Below are 25,238 nucleotides of genomic sequence, written 5' to 3'. Positions count from 1 at the left end.
CTCGGCTGGGTCAGTTGGCATTTCTGTGTGGAGTTTGCATGTTCTCCCTGTGTTTGCATGTTCTCCCTCCGGGTGTTCCGGTTTCCCCCACAGTCCGAAGACATGCAGTACAGGTGAATTGGGTAGGCTAAATTGTTCGTAGTGTATGTGTGTGTGAATGAGCGTGTATGTGTTTCCCAGTGATTGGTTGCAGCTGGAAGGGCATAAAACATATCCTGGATAAGTTGGCGGCTCATTCCACTGTGGCGACCTCAGATTTATAAAGGGACTAAGCCGAAAAGAAAATGAATGAAGTTTTAAACGTTTTTAAAATAAGCATGTTTGTAATAAAGACAGTAAAAGCACTGTGTTATTCATAACCACTATAATCACCACTGCTGCATGGTGTCAGTTTAGTGAGCAGTAGTTGACTCCTCACTGAACTACTAGAGCTGGTGAAAGAGGGGACCGTATTATTCCTCACAAAACAGTAAATTCAGTCAGTAAATATTTGTAGTGAAAGCTGCTATGGAATGGAACTCTATCCCACCAACAATTAGAAGATCACTCACTTTTCGTTCTTTTCAGATTTATATTAAAAATTGATTATTGACAAATCAGCATTGTCAGCATTAGTGCTGTATTCTTGACACGTGTACTGTTTGTCTTTGGCTTTTTTGTTCTCATTTGCTGCTATCAATTTGTTTTTGTTTTTTTATTGTATTTTATATATGATCATGTATTCTTATGTGTTATTATGTTATGCTTTGATTTTAGGTGTGACTTTTTAACATTCGGTTTAGATATGAAAAATAGCCAATCTTGGCTAATTCTGGCACATTTTACAGTAATATTTCCTAATGTGCATTGACCTTGTCAACAAATAAATTAACCTAAACTCTAATATGTGTGTCCATGTGTTTGTGTACTGCAAACGGCATTTGTGCGAGACTCGTCATTTCAGAAAGGCTTGAATAAACTCCACCGCAAATACATCAAATAAACTTACTTGGTATTTTTGACTAGTGAGCTGTATTTCAGCTTCATCTGTCTCTATCACTGACTGCTGTTTATCTGACTAATGGCATGATGAGAAGCAGACACACATGTGGGAATGGTGGGCGGGGTGATGCAGCTCATTTGCATTTAAAGCCACAGGCTACAAAAACAGCTACACTGTACTCAGACACTAAAATGGGCAGATTCTGGAGGCTATAATAAATGATCTGCTAGTGATTGACAAAACGTGAAACACCACACAAAAAAACATAAATGTTGACTAATGTATTTTAAAATCCATGATATTGCATAATTTGGACAAAAAAATTTTACGTAAAATTGCATGATTTTCCAGAAATTGCATGATCTGTGGGAACCCCCAACCCCCAAAAACTGAGACAAATGTACTAAGGGCTGCTGGGAAGTGTAGTATCACGAAAAGCTGCTATAAAAAGGGACAGAGCGGGAGCAGAAGATCCAGCTGTGTGAAATCTCTTTAGGTAAAGCCAGGGTTTGTGGGGGTTTGTGATTCCACGGCATGTCCACGCCGAGAGATCCGTCACATCCCACATCAAAGCAGGCAGAGTGTGAGTGTGTATCTTGGGTCGGTTCTTCCCAAGCTCCATTGCCAGAGGCCAATCAGGATGGGGGAGGAAGGGGTAAAAAAATGCACAAGGACAGAAGCTGCTGCTCCAGCACATGCATTACAGTAGCCGTTCATATGTATGGAGAGCATACTAGCCATCAAAAACTGCCTTTAGGATAACACCGCTGAGATGAAAGTACAGAAAAAACCTTCAAAGTTTTTTTTTCTGTAAGTTGTAGTGCAATCAGTAGTACTGTATATTTATTTATTTAAATAATAAGCTACTATGCATGCATTAAAAACGACCACTAGCTTGTATATTTTTTCTTCTACAGTCACAGATTGCTAATTGTTGCATATATAAAAAATGACCAATTCTAATTGACAAGTAAGCCAAATTAGTAAAAAACTCCAAAACAAATCCAGAAATTACTCCCAAAATCAAAAAGATACATACGAAAGCCAACACAAATTGGCTTGATGTTCAGCTCCACCATAATATTGTGTGGTATATTTTGGTTTAACAAATATTTGCTCACTCTCTAAACTCTAATTTCGCTTTTTCATAATTTGTTTTGTTGTAAAAACAACCATCAAAGTAAGACAAATTGCAGATAAAAACATTAAAAGTGTTTGTTTTGATATAAATTATATATTTGATTGTGAATACAGAAAAGCAAACTACAGTAAGAAAACCCCTAAATTTGGTTGCTGTGTGGTAAATTTTGGTTTAACAAATAATTGCACACCCAATGTGTGTGAGTTGAAAATTAACTTCCCTTTTTGTCAATTGTTTAGTTGTGAAAAAGCCTTCGTATGGCCACATTCTGAAGAGTGAAAACATGCCTGTCAGATATATATGTCAATATAACAACTCCCAGATTTCATTTGTTTATACTATAAATAATTGTGAAATACATTTGCAATGTTATTTAGATGGGTCAAATGTCTATTTCAAGTCAAGTGTTCATATCAAGTGTTGATATATCTGGTTCGGAATTGGAATATACAGTAAGAAAACCCCTAAATTTGGTTGTTGTTCAGCGGCACCGTATTATACTAAGGTAAATTTTGGTTTAACAAAAAATTGTACACTCAAAGTGTGCGAGTTGAACACTAATTCCCCTTTTCGTCATTTGTTTTGTTGTGAAAAAGCCTTCATGTGGCCACATTCTAAAGAGTGAAAACATGCGAGACTGATTTATATCAAATATAGCATCTCACTGAATTTTGTATTTATATTTCTCCTATAAATATGATTGTTAAATAGATTTCATTCAGACGAGTCAAAATGTCAAGTGAAGTGTTCATATCATGTGTTTATAAATTTGGTTGTAAATCCAGAATTGGAAAATACAGTAAGAAAACCTCACCAAAAGCTACATTTTATAGTGGGGTAAATTTTGGTTTAACAAATATGTGTTTACAAATTTCCTTTTTCATTTGTTTTGTTGTGAAAAAGCCCTCATATGGCCATATTCTGAGGGATGAAAACATGTAAGATTGATATTGGTCAAACATCTCACAGATTATTTATTCCATATTTATCCTATAAATCCTATTGTGAGACATTCGCAACGTCATTTAGACGAGTGAGCCAAATTGCAGATAAAAACATCAAAAGGTTTTCATAGATTTGGTAGTGAATCCAGAATTGGAAAATACAGCAAGAAACCCCTAAATGTGGTTGTTATTCAGCTCCACCATATTATAGTGGAGTATATTTTGGTTTAACAAATATTTCTTCACTCTTTGTAAACACAAATTTCCTTTTTCATTTGTTTTGTTGTGAAAAAGTCCTCATATGGCCACATTGTAAGGGGTGAAACATGTGAGACCGAGATAGGTCAAATATTACATCTCACAGATTATTTCACTTATATTTATACTATAAAATACTATTGTGAAACATTTGCAACATCATTTAGACGAGTGAGCCAAATTGCAGATAAAAACATCAAAGAGTGATGTCATGAATTTGGTTGTAAATCCAGAATTGGAAGGTATAGTAATGTAATGCATTTTTTATGTATTGCCATGTCAGCAATCTTCATGGCAAGAACATTTCAATAATAAATAGACAGTTAAAAACAACAAACAAATGAATACACAAGCTAAATAAGATTTCTAGTATTAATACGTGATAAAAATTCAAAACTCTTTTCTAGTGTCACTTTGCTAAAAAATGTCCTTATGAGAGCTAATTTCATTAAAAAAAAAAAAAAGTCTTCTAGATTCATTAAAGGCAGGACAGTCCAGTAAAATGTGTTTTGCAGTAAGGGAAGTTCTGCAGCACAAACACTGAGTGGGGTTTTCATCTTTAAGTAAAAAGGCGTGGGTTAATCTCGTTTGTCCAATACGACAACTGGTAAAAATCACTTAATCAAATCTAGTCTTAAAATTCTGTTTGAGATTTCAGGTTGGATTTCATGTAATTTATTATTTCCCAATGCACCCCACTCCTCTTGCCACTTATTTAAAATGTAAACGTTGATAAAAGGTCTCGTCTCTGATGGAGGAATTTGGCCTTTGTTCACCACTTGCTTCAAAGCGTCTTTAGCAGCTGCATGTTGGAAGGTGTAGAAGGAAAACCCCTAAATTTGTTTGTTGTTCAGTGCCCCTATTATACTAGGCTAAATTTTGGTTTAACAATGTTTGTTCACTCTTTGTGCCGGCTGAACACTAACTTCCCTTTTAGTCATTTGTTTTGTTGTGAAAAAGCCTTCAAATGGCCACATTCTGAAGGGTAAATACACGCGAGACTGATATATTTTAAAAATAACATCTCAGAGATTATTTCATTTATATTTATCCTATAAAATACTATTTTGAAATACATCTACCACCAATTTAGATAAGTCAAAAAGCCTGAATCAAGTCAAGTGTTCATATCAAGTGTTCATCTATTTGGTTGTGAATCCAGAATAGGAAAATACAGTAAGAAAACACCTAAATTTGGTTGTTCACCACCAGCTATCAATCATACTGAGGTTGTTTACTCTTTGTTTGGCCAAGCCACTCATTCCCCTTCTGATATTTGTTTTGTTTTTGACAAGGTATTCATATTGCCACACACTGAAGAATTTGTGAACATTCAGACAAAGTAACTCACAGGTCGAAGGTCAAAAACGTAACATTCTCAAAGACTTTTAAGTGAGATGAAACTAGTGCTCCAACTTTGCAATAATCCAATTGAAGACGAAGAAGTGAAAAGAAAGGGGATGGAGAACAGATTATACAATTCATTGAAATCCAGGACCCCCATCACCCCATTCAACTGATTAAAAGGAGGCCGAGATAAGCGGAACTACTTGAAACGTCCCCGGCGCGAGGGGAAATCATTTCAAAAGGAGGAAATGCCTAGGTTTGTCTTAATTCCCAATTCGCCATTTCATATGAATGGTAAAATATTACGACTTCAAAGCCGCAGGCGCCACAGACAATGCAGCCCTAGTGTTTACCTGGAAACATTATCTGCTGACCCCAAGTTAGTCATCTCAAAGGAGCCCTGGATGCCATTTCCAGATGTCGCTCATCAGATTAGAGCAACATGCAAAGCCTTTCACGGATCACCAAGCACCGTGATGCCAATTGGAAAACACTGTACGTACATTTGGAGTTTCAGCAGGTAGAAACACCACAACTGACTCAAAATAAATACAAATCTGCTGACCACCAAAAAAACTGCTTCATGACTGGGTGGGAGCTCAGGCAATGGAATGTCATGGCCAATGGAAATCAATCCAAACTTCAGGGGAATGAACAAGGGGGAGGAAGAAGGGAAAAAAAAGAAAAGATGATGCCTTTGATCTCGCTGAAAACCGATCCCAGACCTTGGAGATACTGTGTCCGAATATTTGAGCCACCGCAAAGTTGAGGAAAGGAGGAGGTTGAGGAAAATGGATCTGGCATGATTGCGGTTTTATTGCACACAGACTTAATATATATATATATATAAATAATAGTGAAATTCAGGTAGGTCGCACTTTCTGCAACACCACTGCAAAACTATTGAACGCAATAAAAAAAAAAAAAAATGCTATTATTTGTGGATTATGCCAATCCTATGCAAGAATCCTCCTTGCTGACCCAAAGACTTTCAAAGTAATCACCTCATAGGGTAAAAAAAAAAACCAAAGCCCGATCGATTCATCCCAAATGCTTTGATCGGGTCAACTGCAGCATCATCTTGTGTTTGGTTTCCGTCAAAAAACCCAGCAACTATAATCGCACGGCCGCAGACTGATAAAGGAGCTGAATTCGGAGCTGTGCAAACAATGGATGAGATGAGCTCAGCGGAGAAAACCCTCTCTCTCGTCGGGCTCACAGACTGCCCGCAGCGGCCGTCTCTTCCAGGCACCAGTCAACTGCCAAACAGGGAGTCTTAACCACACAAAAACTACCAAACAGGATTAGGGTGGACAGCTGCTAGCGTATCCACCATATTTTTTTTTAAAAACCCACCCCCCTTCTCATCCCTCCTGAAGTTCAATACATTCATGCACGAAAAACTATCGAATATAGCTTTAAAAAAAAAAAACGTAGATAGATTTAGGTCACAGAATTAGCCATGGTGTAACGTCATAACCTTGAGCTGCACGCTGTGACGATGACATGAAGTGGTGTAAATAATGGAGAGCGAGGAATGGGGATTTGAAGACTCACCGTTCTGGGAATGGGAGGCGAGAGAGAGCCGTTGTTCATGTAGGGTTCATTGTTCATATTGGTCATCATGATGTATCCGGGATAACTCGGGTACGGGTGGCCTTTGCTGTACAAGTCTTGGAGTTTGCCTGTTAGGATCAAGCAAGATTTGTTTTAATAAAATGTCCTGGGATGTTCTCCAGTCACTCAAATATATAAATATATACTTATTTTTATTTCTTTTTTTAATATTTTCCAAATGTTGTTTAACTGAGCAAAGAAATTTTTACAGTAAGTCTGATAATATTATTTTCTTCTAGAGAAAGTCTTATTTGTTTTATTTGAGCTAGAATAAATAATAGTTTTAATTTTTTAGCCATTTTAAGATCAAAATTATTAACCCCTTTAAGCAATTTTTTCCCGATAGTTTAGAGTACAACCATCTTTATACAATAACTTGCATAATTACCTTAACCTGCCTAGTTAACCTCATTAACCTAGCTAAGCCTTTAAATGTCACTTTAAGCTGTACAGAAATGTCTAGAAAAATATCTAGTAAAATATTATTTACTGTCATCATGACAGAGATGAAATAAATCAGTTATTAGAAATGAGTTATTAAAACTATTATGTTTAGAAAAGTGTTGAAGAAATCTGCTCTCCGTTAAACAGAAATTGGGGAAAAAAATAACCAGGGGGCCTAATAATTCTGGGGGGCTAATAATTCTGACTTCAGCTGTATGCTTAAAACTTACAGAGATACTTAAAGAGATAGAGAAAAAATCTAAAGAAATAGAGAAAGACGCCCAGAATTTTAAATTGTGTGCTCATTTACTTATTTATTTGTCACAAACTAGTTTGAGCTTCTATTGACAAAAATCTTGGAGGATAACTACATCCATAGACTTCTGTAGTATTTGTTTTTCCTATTATAGATGTCAAGAGATCGAATACTTTCAAGATATCTTCCTTTACGTTCGACAGAAAATGGAAACTCATAAAGTTATGAATCTACTTGAGGGTGAATGTTCATTCTTGAAATAAATCTGAAGAATTCGAGCTAAAAGGGAAAGCTGAGGTATTTAAAACAGGGGAGTCGTTTTGAAGCCACTGAAGTGTTTTGCTGAAACATTTGCATCCTAATTCACAGCAAGCGGAGAACAAAGGGAGAGAGACAATCAAGTCACTTCACTGTGACCCCAGCGCCCCGCTTGGCATTAAAAAAAAAAAAGAGAGAGAGAAAGACCCGGGTGCAAACAGAGATCAAATGAACTCCGGGCCATCACAGCAACATGCTGCTCTTGACAATAGCGTCTCAGACGGTGTGTTTGGAGGCCAGCGTGTCAGAGGAAGATGGGGCACTTCCCTGGCACGTGTCAGGACGTGTCGACACCAAACAGACTACTGTGGGCTGTGAAATTTCCTTCGCATGGGATGTTATGATGAATGAATCAAAATGCACAGCTGAAATAACCATATGTGCATTTTATTTACGAAGAAAACACACGAGTTGGTTACTTTACAAGTTTACGTTTAAGCATAATAGCCATGATGTGATTGAATAGAAAAAAAAGGGTTCTGTTGAACACAAAGTAAGTTGTTTTGCAAGAGCTGCATCTATTGACTTCCACAATTTTTGTTTTTCCCACTATGGAAGTCATTAAATCTGACAGTTTTCAAAATATATTCTTTCGTGTTCAACAGAAAAAGGAGACTCAAAATGCACAGCTGAAATAACCATTAAAATGTGCATGCATTTGAATTATGAAAAATAAAGCAAATCTGGAAAAGAAATTAATTGGTTTCTTCACAAGTGCACGTTTCAGCATAATAACCATGATGTGGTCAAATAAAAAAGACATAAAATGCTTCAGTGAATTAAAGTATTTTGTTAAACACAAAGCAAGTTGTTTTAAAAAGATCTGCATCCATTGACTGACATAGTGTTTTTCCTACTATGGAAGTCAATGGATCTGACAGTTTTTCTTTTGTGTCCAACGGAAAAAAGAAACTCAAAATGCACAGCTGAAATTACCATTAAAACATATAATTAAATTATCAAGAAAAAACAGAATGTGCATTTGAATTAGGAAGGAATCACGTGAACTGGTGTCTTCACAGGAGTGTGTTTTAGCATAATAGACATGATGTCATCTTTCAAAATGTGGACATCACCAATTGCTACATGACTACCATTAGTAAAACTTACCTATGACAAGCATAAAACATCTAAAAGATTTCGATCAATTTGGTTTCCCATTTGGAAATAAATAAGAGCTCTCTTAAATGAACACAGGATCCTTATCTTTCATTTACAATTTTTTGTTAAAACCTCCACTTAAAGACGTGATGTGATTTTACTTAATTTTTTACCTATTTATTTATTATTATAATAATTTCTTTGTTACTTTCCATTATGAAGACTGTACACTCTGTAACACATTTATACATTTTCATGTTAATATATTTATCCAATAAAAAAATAATAATAAAGACAATATAATAGACATGATGTGGGTAAATAGAAAAAAAATTGTAAATTAAAGTATTCTGTTGATTCTGTTGAACACAGAAGAACTGCATCCATTGACTTCCACAGTATTTGTTTTTCCTGGAAGTCAATGGAATTAACAGTTTTTAAAATATACATAATATAATATGTTTTGTGTTCAACAATAAAAGAAACCTCAAACTGCACAATGCACAACTGAAATAGCATCTAAAACGTACATGCAATTGAATTATCAAGATAATACATAAAGTGCATTTGAATTAGGAAGAAACACTCTTCTCGGGTGTGTTTTAGCATAATAGACATGATGTGGTCAAATAAACAAAAATAGAATATTTCAGTGAATTAAAATCATCTGTTGAACACAAAGTAAACTGTTTTGAAAAGAGCTGCATCCATTGACTTCCACAGTATTTGTTTTTTTTCTACTATGGAAGTCAATGGATCTGACAGTTTTAAAAATATATCAGTTTGTGTTGATTAGAAAAAGCAAACTTAAAATGCACAACTGAAATAACCATTAGAATCTATGTGCATTTCAACTAAGAAGGAAACACATGAACTGCATGGTTTTGTCACAAGTGTATTTTTTTGCACAGACGTGGTAAAATAGAAAAAAAATGCCTCTGAATTAAAGTATTCTGTTGAACACAAAGTAAGTTGTTAAGAAAAGAGCTGCATCCATTGACTTCCACAGTATTTGTTTTTATACTATGGAAGTCAACAGATCTAATAGATTTTAAAATATATTATTTTGTGTTCAACGGAAAAAGGAAACTCGAAATGCTCAAACTGAATCAAAATGCACAGCTGAAATAGCCATTAAAATGTACCTGCATTTGAATTTTCAAGAAAATGCATAAAGTGCATTTGAACTAAGAAGAAAACACATGAATCTGTGTCTTTACAAGTGTATGTTTTAACATGATGAGGTCAAATAGAAAAAAAACTGTTTCCGTAAATTAAAGGATTCTGTTGAACACAAAGTGGTTTTGAAAAGAGCTGCATCCATTTACTTCCACAGCATTTGTTTTCCTACTATGGAAGTCAATGCAATTACAGTTTTTAAAATATATTGTTTTGTATTCAACGATAAAAGAAACCTCAAACTGCACAATGCACAACCTGAAATAGCCATTAAAACAAACGTGCATTTGATTATGAAGAAAATATAGGAATTGGTTTCTTCATAAGTGTACGTTTAAGCATAATAGACAGGATGCGATTGAATTGAAAAAAAAAATTTAGTCAATTCAAGAATTCTGTTGAACACAAAATGAGTTGTTTTGAAAAGAGCTGCATCCACTGACTTCCACAGTATTTGTTTTTACTATTATGGAATTCAATGGTTCTAACAGTTTTAAAAATGTATTATTTTGTGTACACGAAAACTCAAAATGCTCAAACTGAATCAAAATGCACAGCTGATATAAGAATTAAAACATGGGTGCATTTGAAATGCAATGCATTTGAATTAAGAAGAAAACACTGGAATTGGTTTCTTCACACGTTTTACCATAACAGATGTTGTCAAATAGTGAATTAAAGTATTAATCATCTTGCAGGTTTTTATTTTTGTTAATTTTCACCACAAGCCATAACACTTACCATCATCCGGATGGTCCCTGTGCTTCTCATGGTAAGAGTCTGGTGTTATTTGGGACTGTCTAGCTGCCTGTTCAGAATGCAGGAGAAATATATTAACAGATTGCGTTCATTTTCCTATTAAAATAAAACATGTTTGTTTTTTTTACTTCTTGCAAAATAAAGCAGGCATTCATAGGGAAAAGATAACTGGAATTCATTTACACATTGATTAACTCAATCATTTTCTCCCTGCCGTAGAGTCTGACCACAAATGTGGTGCATCTCGAGGAAGGAAAAAAGAAAGGCTATTCTCGTTCGCTTCGAATTATGAATCAGAAGTGCCGGGAAATAAACTCCATTTGGAGTTCAGCTCCCTCTGGGTGCCTTCCAGCAGAGCGAGGGATCTGCACTGCTTTCCCAATTAACATTCAGCCCATCAGTTTGTTCTTTCTCATGTCAACCTGCAACCCCGCGTGCTGTTGATGCCAGGAGGAAATACATTTCATTAATAAAGCCAAGCATCAGCTCATTTTACTTAAATCTATCAAGTAGAATAAAAGCACACCTAAAGAATTTGAAAACAAACTAAATTGAAAATTACACCAGTGCAGAAATGCTTCACAAAATGCTTCATTTGGATAAATGTTTACTGTTTATTTTGTGTGAAACTGCAATATGTCTTTTATTTATTTATTTAAGATGAAGCAAATTGCTGTCGCAATCATAAATCTAATGTTCTGGTTTTTAAACATATTCAAAGATTTATTAATTTATATTAATTAAACATTGCAGTTTTGTGGCTAAAAGAATAAATCAAAATAAAACAGAGGTAAAAAAATGTCTTGTTTTATCCCGGAAATATTAAATTATTAATTGTAGTGATTATTATTATGCTGCATAATATGTTATGTGTAGCATACATCTGCTTCCTAAATAATTATTAATGATAAATATTTCTAAATAAATGATTAATAGCAACAATGTAAAAGAAAATAGCAAAGCTAAAATATTATATATTGTTATTATTAGCTGAAGTAGCAGTATTGCAATGCTTTATTTGCAATATCTTTAACAGCTCTTCAGTAAATTAACTAAACACAAACATTTTAAATATATATAAAATAAAATAAAAATCTATGATTTATGATTAGCAAAGGAAACAATAAAACCCCCAACACCTTTTTAAAATTAAATAACGAATGTGTGTTAAGAAATAGCAAAACTTTGACTAAACAAAAATAAATTGAAATCTAAAAAAAGCTGCAAGTTCTGTGATCAATAAAGGAAATACCGATCAAAGATGTCCTTTCCCTCCTCTGACATATAAAAAGAACAGGTCCAAATGGGTTTGTTGACTTTAACACGTGTAGCTCTGCCATTTAAACCATCCTCACACACACTCTAACGGAACAGAGGCTAATAAACCATCAACATCGCTCTCAATTCTGAAGACAAATCGTAAGTCCTGAACAGCGGGACGACTGAAGTTTTGACCGGGGTTAAGCAGGAGCTTCACGTGCGTTTGGAGGTGTGCTACTCACGTCGTGACTGTTACTGTTGGGACTGATTTCTGTCTCGTTGACCAGAGATGATTTGATCTCCGCTAAGTCTCCCTCCTCCTCGGAGTGGCTGATCTCCGCGAAGATTTGCTCCTTGTGCGGGTCTCCCTCGTCTTTGAACGGGATCATTTCATCGGTGGCGCAGAGCTCCGGGTCCCCGCCGCCTCCTCCACCTGACAACTGCGGCATTTCTCGGGTGAATGAAAGTCCTCCTCACCCTACAAACGCCAGGGACGCAAACGCGTGCAATTGAAATTAAACCCCCCGTATAGTTGTTTTGTTTCTGGTCAGCTCGCGCACTCCGAACACGCGCGCGTGAGTGTGTTTGGTTTACGGTAACAAGAGCGCGCGCGTCCGGTGGAAAAACTCTCGGGAATCCAGAGGAAGAAAAATAGCGGGTTTGGGGAAAAAGTTAAAATACGAATCCTTTGGTGGAAGGAAAAAGTTGGAACTTAAAGTTCAGAAAAGGACAGTTTCACTTGTTTCAAAATAAAAGCAACAACAACAAAAAAAGAAATGTTGGAGTTCAGATGGTGTGTGTCATTCCCGTTTGGTTTGTTGGGTAAAAAAGGTGTCCCTCTTCAGAAATGAGCTCAGCAGAGACTGAGAGTAATGTTGGGCTGGAGAGAGTGTAGTGCTGTACTCCTCCCCCTGATCTCTGACTGACTACAGAGATGAAAGGGAAGCCGCCGCTTTGATTGACACCTCACGCACGCGCGCGCACGCACATATACATTGACTGACGCTCCTGAGGAAAGTGAAGGGGAATTTTATACATTTCTTCCACCAAATGGACAGAAAGCGTTGAAAGAGGAGGTAGGAAACGGCGAATCTGTTCTCTGACTCATTTTGGGGCAGTTTCAAAACGAAAGGTGTCGTCTGTTTAGCCAATTAGAAAAGATGAACTGGAGCGCAACATAAATATATAGGATTTACAGCACACATGTGAAGTGGTTTGTCTGAACATGTTGATAAACAGAAAACTGCATTCGTCTGGATTATTAATATTATTTAAATTTTAATCATATTTTGTTCAATTTATAGCTACTGAAGCTTTTTGTTAAGTGTATAAATCATGACTGATATACATCAAATTAGGGGAGCTGAAACTATTTTGCATTCAACCAAAATAATGCACAACAATACTTTAATTAAAATGTTTACATTTTAATATAGCCTTTTTACGCCATTATTGCCTTATGTTTTATTTAGTGTTTCAACTGAATTGATATAAATAAATGGTGAAAATGGTTAAAATGCCTAAAGCGTAATTGTTCTTTAAGATAATATACAATTAATAATTATTATTATTTGACGACTAAAATAAAGACAATGTATAAATTTTTTTTTTATTTAATTAGTTTTGCCAGTACCATATAGAATAGCCTAATTAACTTGCTACTTTCTGCAGGAAAAATATCAGATTTACTAAATTAAAAATATCAGAAAAAATCTATTTGAAATTTGTGATGATCACAATTCTGATTTTATATTTTAATGCTGAAAATCTGAGAAAAAAACTCAAACATTAAAATGGTATGCAGTGAGAAAAAAAACCTACTGTACTTATAACCTATGATCTGCATTATTGCAAAGGCTGTCATCAGAGATGCAGAATGTAAATGGAGGAACCCTGTTTAAGGCAGCTGTAGTCTTTAATGGAGGAAGAGATTCCGTTTGAAAAGATCAGGAATGTTGTTTCTTTTTATCACAGTCATCTTATTAAATCCGTTTTCACATGCATATTGCTAGATTTAATAAATGCTCGCAGTTGACCTGAATGCTTCTTTGTTCTCAAGGTAAGCTTAATTTAAATGTTTAAGGTAGGCTACTTAGGCTTATTTATGAAAACATAAACGGCATAATCATTTTTACATTTATTTATCACGTTTTATAGCTTATAGAAATTCATGATTTTTGATTAAATGTTCATATATGACACGTTGATGTCATACAAAAAAATAAGCTTGGACAAAAAAACTACATCAATGAATATTAAAAAATAAACACTAAATAAATATATAGCTAAATAATGTATATGTTGCATAATATACTGAAATTTAACAACTGATTCGCAACTGGGAACTCTCACAGAGTGCATTAAAAACCCGAATTGTTTTATTATTATTAATTGCAAACACAAATTAAATTAATTTAACCATTTTACTCAAATTATCATATTAAATATTTTATGATTTTTTTTTACGATAGCATCTACAAAACGCGCTCGCACGATTTAAATACACAGATAAATAGAAGGAGCCCTCCCTCGGCGTAGCAGAAAACAAGAAGGGGGAAGAAAAACATTGGGAAGTGTTTCTGCGGCTTGCGTGAGAATAAGTTTGGAGTAGGAGGCAGATCTTTATAAAGCAGGCGGAGGTGGGGTCAGTGGGCGGAGCCGTGGCTGCCTTTGATCTGGCGGCGGCGGCCTCTTTCATCCCCAGTCTTTGTATGACCATATTTGGTGCGAGCATGGAGACGGGCCAACATTTCCACGCGCGCCTTCATCCCAGCTGAGAGGGAAAGCGACGGTTCTCTTCCGGGTAAAGGAGACACAGCGAGAAAGATCAAAGGCTTTGGATTTGGAACCCGAATGTGGATTCAGGAGAGAGAGAGAGAGAGAGAGAGAGGAAGAGAGAGAGAGAGACGGGAAAAGAGAGAGAGACGGGACTGGCCGCATTCCAGAGTGTAGCGGAAAACTGAGCCTCTCACACACACACACACACACACACACACACACACACACACACACACACACACACACACACACACACACACACACACTGAGACTGGCTCCTGGGATAACAATCGGACCTTTCAATTTTAAAAAGAAATATATGCATGGCAGGACAGATGTGTTGTTATTGTAAACTGCAAGGATTTATTTTAATGCGCGGTTATTTAAAGGCTCCATATGAAACGCATTAAGGCCTGTAATGCCATAGCTCATGAGCCGGCAAAACATTTATTATTTTAAAATAACATATTCTGGACAATTATTAAAAGCCTATCTACATTGTCAAGAATTTTAATTTAGTTCAGTAAATTAAATACAAAATAAGAAAATAGTGTGTTAGTAGCAGGAAATAAAGGCACTACAGAGTAATTCTAGCCTACATTCCTGATTAACAACAAAATGTGGTCTGAATAAAAAAAATAAAGATTGAAGAAAAACTAAAAGGCCAGTCTGTATTACTTTACATAATGGTTCCTCTGAAAGTCTAACCTTTTTATGAACTCTATTATTGCATTACGTCAATGTAATTCTCCATAAATACAATTTAGCTCATTTTGAATTTCACTATAAAGCTTGTCAAGTGGATTTTAACAGGACTTTAAAATATTAAAATCATAAAAAATATTATTTTATAGAAAAAAATTGAAGCCTGAATTAAATGTGGAACGCATGCTATTATATTGTTATCAACACTGGTAAATCATCATGAATGGGCATTGACATTGTTTACAGAGAGCACTGATGCATACCTTTAAAGTTTGTCATCGTTTACTCTTCGTCTCAAACCTGTTTGAGTTTCATTCTTCTGTTCATAATAGTCCGCCGTGATTGAATCAAGCTTTTTCTTGTGAATTAAGGCACAGAAACGCTAAAAACCAACCCCGGGATTTCTCTTGAATGCAGTGATGTTTTATTGCTGTTATTTTTCAATAACGAAAAACCTCAAATTTACCTCACGACCATGACGTTTCTTCAAACGTTTTTTTTTTTAAACAGGAAGAACAAATTTGCTCTAAACAACTAAAAACAACCATTTTTACCTCAACATATGTGTTTTTACCACATATATCAGCAAAAAAACATGCTTTTTCATGACGCTTAAAGGTTCGACTAAAACTGAAAATTCTGTAATTTTCTTACAGCAATCTGTTTGGGTTTCCTTCTTCTGTTGACCATAAAATAAATTCATAATAGTCTGCCGTGATTGAATCAAACAGGCTCTTTTTCCTGAAATAATGTATATTGAGTTTCTATAGAAACTCAAAATAATGTTTCTTAAAGCTTATGACTTTTTTCTTCATGATAGTGACGTTTTTTCCCTCAGTTTCTTACCTTTTGTTTTTGTATTTTATCTTCAATGCAGTGATGTTGTATTCATTTTATCTGTTTTGTATTCAATTATAATACAAAAAAGGCATTTACCTCACAGCCGTGACATTTCTTTAAAAACCTTTCTTTTTCGGAATAACAAATTTAGTCTAAAGTAGCTAAACAACACAAAAATATCCAATTTTAACTTGATAATGAATAGGGTTATATGTCTCCTAGTAGGCCTAGTGCTTTTAGCAACGTGGTGCCACAAATATCTGTCGACATCTGAAAACAAAAAGTGTTTTAGGGTTTCTTGACGCTTAAAGGGACAGTTCGACTAAAACGAAAAATATGCCATTTTCCTGTCACAAACTAAATCAAATCAAATTACAAAACCTTTCACTGGGGTGGTACCTTTTCAAAAGATACACGTACCTTACAGGGGCACATATGTAGCCTACTTTAAAGGGACAACTTAATACCTAAAAATACAACTGTGCACCTTAAAGTACTATCAAAAAACAAAAGTGTACCCTAAATGTATGAAACTGTACCCTTTGAAAAGGTACCACCCCAGTAACAGGTTTTGTACCTGACAGTGTGTTTTAATTACTTCTGTTGAACATAAAATAAGTTCATAATAGTTTGGGATGATTGGACCGAACTGGCTCTTTCTAGTGAATTAATGCAAACGCTGAACACCCTTTGACATCAAAATAATGCATTTTTAAAGGCTTATGATGACCTTTTTCTTAATGATTGAGGCTTTGTAGTTTGTAATCTCAGAGTTCTCAGAGGAAACCCATGCCAACACGAGGAAAACATGCAAACTCCACACAGAAATGCCGACTGACCCAGCCGGGATTTGAACCAGCAACCTTCTTGCTGACAGCTGACAGTGTTAAACACAAAGCCACCATTTTGATTTCTTCAAAAGCTTTTTTTTTTTAAACTGGAAGAACAAATTTGCAATAAACAACGCAAAAATAACCAATTTCATGTCTGTCAACATCTCCAAAAATGTGTTTTAGAGTTTGATGACGCTTAAAGGGACAGTTTGACAAAAACCGAAATGTCAGTCATCATTTTCCTATCACAAACCTGTTTGAGTTTCTTTCCTCTGTTGAATGTAAAAAGTTTATAATAGTGTCCTGTGCTGTGATTGGATTGAATGAGAATTTTCTCCTGAATTATTGATTTATCTTTTTATTAAATACAAGAAATAAAACATCACTGCATTGAAGAGAACATACAATACAATACAATACATACAATAACAAAAGTTAGGAAAGAGAAACAGAGAGCTTCCAAAACGAAGATAGGGAATGAAGTTTAGGCAGGATATTTAGAGTAGTTTTGGAAGGATCCGACAGGCTACAGTGTAAAAAAAAACTGGTATTTTATTTTTATCTGGCAAAAAAACGTAAAATAACGGCTGTTAAATTACAGATATTTACCGTAAAACAACAGACAGTAAATTACAGACATATACTTAAATTAAAATTTCTAGTAAGTTTCTGTAAAGCTGTCTGTTACTTTACAGTAAATGTCTGTAATTTAACAGCCGTTATTTTACTCTTTTTTTTTTCGGCAACCCAGCTGCCGGAAAAACTCCCCGTACAATAACAAAAAATTTTTTTTTACAGAGTAGCTAATGATTGGCGTTAAGGACCAGCTGTAGTCGATCATATCACGTGCTCCTCTCGAAATTAGATAGTAAAACTTCACTTTGTACAACTGAACTTTGTACGAATTAGCCACTAAACTGACAAAACGTAAAAGACTTAAGTTTCCTTGTGAGGTCAGGCTGGAAAACCAGATGAAATCATTGTGTATTGGCGGCCATTCACCACTCAGAAATGGCACATTTACGTCATGGCTGTGACGTTTCTTCGAAATTTTACTTTTAAACCGGAAGAACGAATTTGCTCTAAACAAAAATGACCAACTTTCACTCTTCAGATATAATAGCGTCCTAATGGTTCTTTCAGCAATGTGCTACACATAGGCCTATAGTGTCAACATATTAAGTGTTTTGGGATTCATGAACCTTCAAAGCAGGGGTGTCCAAACTCGGCCCCTGGAGGGCCGGTTTCCTGCATTGTTTAGCTCCTTCAACACACCTGCCTGGAAGTGTCTAGTATACCAAGAAAGAGTTTGATTAGCTGGTTCCGGTGTGTTTGATTGAGGTTGGAGTTAAACTCTCCAGGACACGGGCCCTCCAGCACCGAGTTTGGACACCACTGTTGTAGTATACCTAGAAAGAGCTTGATTAGCTGGTTCATGTGTGTTTAATTGGGGTTGTTAATAAAATATGCAGGACACCGGCCCTCCAGGACTGCGTTTGGACACCCCTGCTTTAAAGGGATAGTTCATTCATTCATTTTCTTGTCGGCTTAGTCCCTTTATTAATCCAGAGTCGCCACAGCGGAATGAACCGCCAACTTATCCAGCAAGTTTTTTCGCAGCGGATGCCCTTCCAGCCGCAACCCATCTCTGGGAAACATCCACATACACATTCACACTCATACACTACGGACAATTTAGCCTACCCAATTCACCTGTACCACATGTCTTTGGACTGTGGGAGACACCGGAGCACCCGGAGAAAACCCACGCGAAGGCAGGGAGAACATGCAAACTCCACACAGAAACGCCAACTGAGCCAAGGTTTGAACAAGCGACCCACTACCTACTGCGCCACTGCCACGCCTTAAAGGGATAGTGTTGACTAAAACTTAAAAGTCTGTCAAGTTTACTTACCTTCCACTTGTTGCAAACATGTTTGAGTTTCTTGTTGTTCTTGTTCTTGTCTTGCTCTTGTTGTCTAGAAATGTTAGAAACCTGTAACCACTGACTTCCATAGTATTTGTTAATCCTACTATAGAGGTCAATGGTTCATTTAATCATTCATTTTACTTAGGCTAAAGTCGCTTTATTAATCATTCACAGCGGAATAAACCGCCAACTTATCCAGTATATGTTTTATGCAGCAGATGCCCTTTCAGATGCAACCCATCACTGGGAAACACCCATACACTCTTCAAACGGACACCATGGACAATTTAGCTTACCCAATTTACCTATAGTGCATGTCTTTGGACTGTGGGGGAAATATACAAACTCCACACAGAAACGCCAACTGACCATCGGGGGCCTCAAACCAGCGTCCTTATTGCTGCGAGGCAACAGTGATAACCACTGAGCCACCATGTTTACCTGTTGTTTTTTGAAAATAATTTGGTCTCAATTTTTAGTATAGAAAACCAGCTCAACAGTCCGAGTAACATCCACATCATCCTTCAGCATGATGATATCTAACCTGATTGTGAGGACAGGAACGTATAACGGTTCACAATTCAGCGAGACTTCAAAGCAAAATGCACACTGCTTATGCATCATTTAAGAGCTGAACATTGCATCATCGCTGGACCTTAGACTGTCAGCAAACATAAATTAACAGAAACACCTAAACTATGTCAAAAAAAAGCAGTGAATGCACATCTCTTGTCTGGCATTTTGCTTTTTTTTTTACAGTAAGAAGCCACAATAATTGCCTTTTTCTTCCTCAAAAAAAATATAGTGAAAGAAGAAGATCATTTGCATTTCTGTCTTAATGAGTTTGCAGAAGTGACCCCTCTGGATCAAACATGAAAAGGAAAGCGTCCTGCTGTGTCCTGACCTGAATTTAGTTGTCTCTCACTCTTCTACTGCATATTGAATGCTATATAACCTTGAAGGAGCAGGAATGTATCCATAACACAGCATAATTTATCAGAGCGCTGCTAATCTGGGCGAGAATTAGAGTGTTGGGTTCTGAAGAGGAATCCAGAAACGACTGCCTTCTTGCTGTGACGCTCATGCATGCATTGCTATTGATCAGAAGTTGTGGATTAATTATTCGGTTTAACTGTTAAGTATAGTGGAGTATAGTGGATGTCAAAAAAATAGCTCAATTTGGGCTTTTAATTATGTATACAGTATCAATATCGCAGAACTATCATAAAAGTACTTAACCAGAACATATGATCTGTTTCCTTTCTTTAAATTCAACATGAAAAGGCTTTTATTCTTTAATGATATTATATGTATGTATGTATATATATATATATATATATATATATATATATATATATATATATATATATATATATATACTCGCTGGCCACATTTTTAGGTACACCTGTTCATAGTTATGTTTATTTATTTATTTATTTATGTTTAGTTATGTATGGATGGGGTGGCACGGTGGCTCAGTTTTTAGCACTGTCACAGCAAGAAGGTCGCTGGTTCGAGTCTCAGCTGGGTCAGTTGGCGTTTCTGTGTGGAGTTTGCATGTTCTCCCCTTGTTCGCGTGGGTTTCCTCCAGATGCTCCGGTTTCCCCCACAAGTCCAAAGACATGCTGTACAGGTGAATTAGGTAGGCTACAATTGACCGTAGTGTATGTGTGTGAATGAGTGTGTATGGATGTTTCCCAGTGATGGGTTGCAGCTAGAAGGGCATCTGCTGCGTAAAACATATGCTGGATAAGTTAGTTGTTCATTCCGCTGTGGTGACCTTAGATTAATAAAGGGACTAAGCCGAAAACAAAATGAATGAATGAATTTATATCGCCTAGTTTAAATGTTAGACTCAAGGATTGTTTTGTTTTGTTAATTTTTTGGTTTAGCTTACACTCATTGTTTGTGTTTAACGAGAATATTGTAAATGTTTATTTCTTTTTTTCATTATCAGACATCCCAAGTTGGGAAAAGTCATGTGGGGGGCATGTGCGCGTGACGTATCTGAAATGCGGTGGGGGCATGTGGGTGCGACGAATCTGAAGAGTGGAGCGGGCGTGTGCATGCGTTGTACCTGAAGAGCAGTGGGGGTGAGTTGTGTGTGACATGCCTGAAAAGCGGTGGGGTTGAGTTGTGCCTGATGTACATGAAGAACTGGGAGGGATGCGGTGGAGACTATTTAAGGATTTTTAGGGAGACGCGCGATTTCCGGGAAATTATCATTCATTTGCGGGCATCTGGGAGTCTCTATGCATTTGCGGGAGACTCCCGGAACTTCCAAGAGACTTGGGATGTCTGCATACTCATACTTCAGCCTCCACATCAAAGTTCTTGAAAGCAAAGAAGGTCAAGGTGCTCCAGGATTGGCCAGTCCAGTCTCCAGACATGAACATTATTGAGTATGTCAGGGGTGAGATGAAGGAGGAGGCACTGAAGATGAATCCAAAGTTCATGCAAATCCGACTTGGCGAGCGTTATTGCAAAAAACAGAAAATATGACGAATCTTACATTGCGTTTGGTTTTACCTGCATGTTAAAGGAGGGAGTCAATAGACCCCAGTGTGTTCTTTGTCAAGAGATTCTCTCCAACGAATGCATGAAACAATCCAAGCTCAAGTGTCATCTACAGCAGAAACATCCCAATAAGGCAGAAAAATCGACGGACTAAATATCAGAAGTTGTGTTTGGCCCAGCAGGCTAGTATTTTCCAGCAGCAAGCATCAAATCACTGAGAGGTGTTTGAAAGCATCATATTTGGCATCACTCCACATCGCGCGTGCTAAGAAGCCACACACAGTTGGCGAAGCATTGTTATTACCAGCTACCAAAGACATCGTCAAAGAGTTATTTGGAGAGGAAGCGGCACATTGTGTGCCTTTGTCAGACAACACAGTAAGGAGACGCATAAGTTCAATGTTAATATTTAGCAGTTACAAGACAGGGGGAAAAATACAGAAACACTATACAAATGCTACAAATGTCCAAGTTTAACTTTTCATCTACCAGTGCCTTATATAGAAAAGCTATCTTGTTTAGTTAATGTAAATATTTAATTGTTGTTTTTTTTATTAAATATAAAAATTTTGAGAATCCTTTTTGACTGTTGTAAGATGCCAACTAATAAAATAAACAGTTTTAAAAACAATACCATTTTGCATGCCTGTGAAATATGAACTATACTGTCTTTACGTTTTACAGAATTTAAGTTTACATATTTATACTTAAAATACAAAAGTGCCTTTAAACTTTAGGCAAAGGCGTCCTCTGCAAGGAATCATAATTGGGGGTATCTGAGATTAAAAAGTTTGGAAACCCCTGGTATAGAGGCATTTGCCTTTCATATAAGCCACTTCTGATACCAAATGATCAACTAGAAGTCAAGTAATTAATTGCTGTTCCTAAAACTTAAATAGGCAACAAGACATTTGTCAGGTAGTGTACACTGCATGTAATAATAATAATAATAATAATAATAATTCCTTATATTTATATAACGCTTTTCTGGGCACTCAAAGCACTTTACACATAGGTGGGAATCTCCTCATCCACCACCGGTGTGCAGGATCCACCTGGATGACGCGTCTGCAGCCATTTTGCGCCAGACCGCACACCACACACCAGCTGATTGGTGAAGAGGAGACAGAGTGATGAACCAATTATGATATGGGGAGGGTTAGGAGGCCATGATGGATGTTGGGGTAAACCCCTACTCTTTTTCGAAGGATCCTGGGATTTTATCGACCACAGAGAGTCAAGACCTTGGTTTAACTTCTCATCCAAAAGACGGCGCTCACTGAGCAGTATAGAGTCCCTTTCATTATACTGGGGCATTAGGACCCACACAGACTGCAGGTTGAGCGCCCCCTGCTGGCCTCACTAACACCACTTCCGGCAGCAACCTAGCTTTCCCATGTGGTCTCCCATCCAGGTACTGACTGGGCGCAGCCTTGCTTAGCTTCAGTGGGTGACCATGTGAGATTTGCAGAGAGATAGCTGCCGGCGATTTCATACTGATTTCATACACCTCGCACAAGCAGTAATTCATTTAATTTGATGCAAAGATGATATATAATACATAAAAACATATACATTTTTATACATTTTAAAACAATCTAAATATTAAAAGCTTTCAAGGATTTAAGATGCTGATGACGGTTAAACTCATCTTGTGAAAAGCATCTATTACAGTATTATACAGTGAAACCTCACCCTGCGCTCTCCAGAATAAATCTAGCAGATGATCCAGCGGTTCCTCCACCTGCTTCACTTCTGACAGCCCCCCTGTATGCAAAATTATAGCTGTGGAGCTCCCAGTCACCGCCTAATAAACGACAGGAAACAAACATCACATTAAGATGAAAAGAGCATGCAATTAAAGTTTAGAAGGGGGGGAAGAAAGCCATCTATCAGTCAGAAGAAGAAGAGTTAGAGGTGGGTGAGGTCTGAAGGGGCGAGAGATGATTTTTTATTGGTGGGAACACAGGTGATGTTCAGAGGAAAGGAAAGTGTCTGGAGGGGATGAGCCGAGCGCTTCTGTCCTGTGATCTGCTGATTTATAACACGGCGAGGAGCAGACATACTGTTATTAAAATAAAATCATATTCTGGATGGAGTTGGATCGGGGGGAAGGCCCAACAGGGGAAATTTGTTCTGCTGGGTTATTGAGTTTGGAGGTTTCTGCACCAACACAAATGCACTTCTGGCAAGTGTAATGCAGTAGAGCATGCCAAAATATGTTATCAAAATTAAAAGACTTAAATAGCTTGTCTCATTGTTGAATGATGAAAAAGCAGTTAGCTACTTTACTAAAAAAAAAAAAAAAAAAAAAAGTAAACGCAGTGTGTGTTGTAATCTTTTTTTGAAAGTGTATTTTGTTTAGTTTAACTCATAAAGTCAGCATGAGCCAGAAGCTACAACCATTTTTTTTCTGTATTGTGACGCAGTTCCTATAGGAACCAAATATTAAATGAGAAAACATTGGGTGTGGCTTGTTTTTTTATACTGCGAGCTGATTGGATGTAGTAAAGTAGGCATTTAAATCAGAAAGATCTGGAAAAAGGTTTAGAAGACACCTCAAGGCTCAACAATAAGGGCTGCAAGGTGGCCAATGGCCAATGGGACAGTAGACAGGATCATTACTGGCCCGATTGGGACAGTGCTGCCTTGTCACTAAAATTTAATTTGTCTGTGACTATTTGTCAATTTTGTGCATTTTAAGTTTGTGCTTTCAAGAGTTTACTCTTAGCCAATGATTGATTATGAAGCTTGTGTAAAGCTTTATGTAAAGCTTGTTTGGCATGCTGTCCCGGGAGAGAGCCCTGAGCTCATAAAATCCTCGAGTCCAGAGGGGAGTTTGAGCTCAGGTAGATCTCGAGAACTCTCCTCCTGTAGTAGCTAATGAACAGATAGTGAATGCTCTTAGGAGATAACTACTCACTAGTAGCATGTCTATGGTGCCGATTTGGATTAGTTGGTTATCTTAAGTTGCATGTTTTTGGACGGTTTTGGCCACCACCAGTGTGCAGCATCCGCCTGGATGACGCGACGGCAGCCATATTGCGCCAGACTTCACACCATACACCAGCTTATTGGTGGAGTAGACAGAGTGATGAAGCCAATTATGATATGAGGAGGGTTAAGGGGCCATGATGGACAGAGGCCAGTGGGCAGATTTGCCCAGGATGCCAGGGATAAACCCCTACTCTTTTTCGAAGGACATCCTGGGATTTTTAACAACCACGGAGAGTCGGGACCTCAGTTTAAGGTCTCATCTGAAAGACGGCGCATACTGAGCAGAATAGAGACCCCGTCACTATACTGGGGCATTAGGACCCACACAGGCTGCAGGTTGAACGCCCCCTGCTGGCCTCACTAACACCACTTCCGGCAGCAACCTAGCTTTCCCATGTGGTCTCCCATCCAGGTACTGACCGGGCGCAGCCCTGCTTAGCTTCTATACTATACTATACTATACTATACTATACTATACTATACTATTCACCTTATTCTCAGCTGTCGAGTGGGCGCTGCCATTTAAATCTTTTTGTCTCGCGACTTCCGGTCACATTCACTTTCATTCATTTTTTGACGTTAACAACTGCTCGTTACGCTGCTTGATGTTGCAATTTAATATTTTCTTATTATATTATGCTACTTGGTCTGTGTAGTCATGCAAACATTTGTTTGTTGAGCAAGTAGTTTGGCCATTTTCGGCCGTTTATTATTCCTAGTCATTTCTCCCATAGGCGACTGAATCGAAAGTTCTAAGACAATCGCGAAAACAGGCGCACTTCCGCATTTTAGAATAAGGTCAATACTATACTATATAAAAGGTGAGTGATAACTAGCCCTATTTTTTCATTATGTCTAGTTGAAGGATGGAGTTGAATGATGACTGGCTTTTCCCTGTCACAGGTTTGCTATACAAAGCCCTGTGCGACCAGTCAATCTGTGGAGGTGAGGATAAAACTTCTTCTCCCAGAATGTCCACCAGCACCTGTGCAAAGAATATCGAAGGTCGAGGCCCATCAAGGGACTCTAGTA

At 37.1% G+C, this 25,238-nt stretch overlaps 1 protein-coding gene and 1 long non-coding RNA gene across 8 annotated transcripts in view; both read right to left on the bottom strand.

The window, feature by feature from the left end:
- The window catches only part of lef1 (lymphoid enhancer-binding factor 1), an 89,363-nt gene extending 76,890 nt beyond the window's left edge, over window positions 1-12,473 (bottom strand). For 5 of the 6 annotated variants that reach the window (XM_068222904.2, XM_068222873.2, XM_068222916.2 and 2 more), the window contains exons 1-3: window positions 11,849-12,473; window positions 10,329-10,395; window positions 6,230-6,357 (exon numbers count right to left, since the gene is read on the bottom strand). In XM_068222904.2, the coding sequence (XP_068079005.1) occupies window positions 6,230-6,357; window positions 10,329-10,395; window positions 11,849-12,055 (402 nt within the window). In that variant the 5' untranslated portion in view covers window positions 12,056-12,473. 6 annotated transcript variants of the gene reach the window in all.
- Window positions 12,474-22,724: 10,251 nt separating this feature from the next.
- The window catches only part of LOC137495292 (uncharacterized), a 105,219-nt gene continuing 102,705 nt past the window's right edge, over window positions 22,725-25,238 (bottom strand). For both annotated transcript variants that reach the window (XR_012408221.1, XR_011015207.2), the window contains one exon: window positions 22,725-23,016. This is a non-coding gene — a long non-coding RNA (uncharacterized lncRNA). The remainder of the gene's footprint in view (window positions 23,017-25,238) is intronic.

Source organism: Danio rerio, chromosome 1 (assembly GCF_049306965.1).
Source record: "Danio rerio strain Tuebingen ecotype United States chromosome 1, GRCz12tu, whole genome shotgun sequence".
NCBI lineage: Eukaryota > Metazoa > Chordata > Actinopteri > Cypriniformes > Danionidae > Danio > Danio rerio.
Note: the sequence above shows the minus strand (reverse complement) of the source record. Positions and strands in the feature narration are given on the sequence as shown.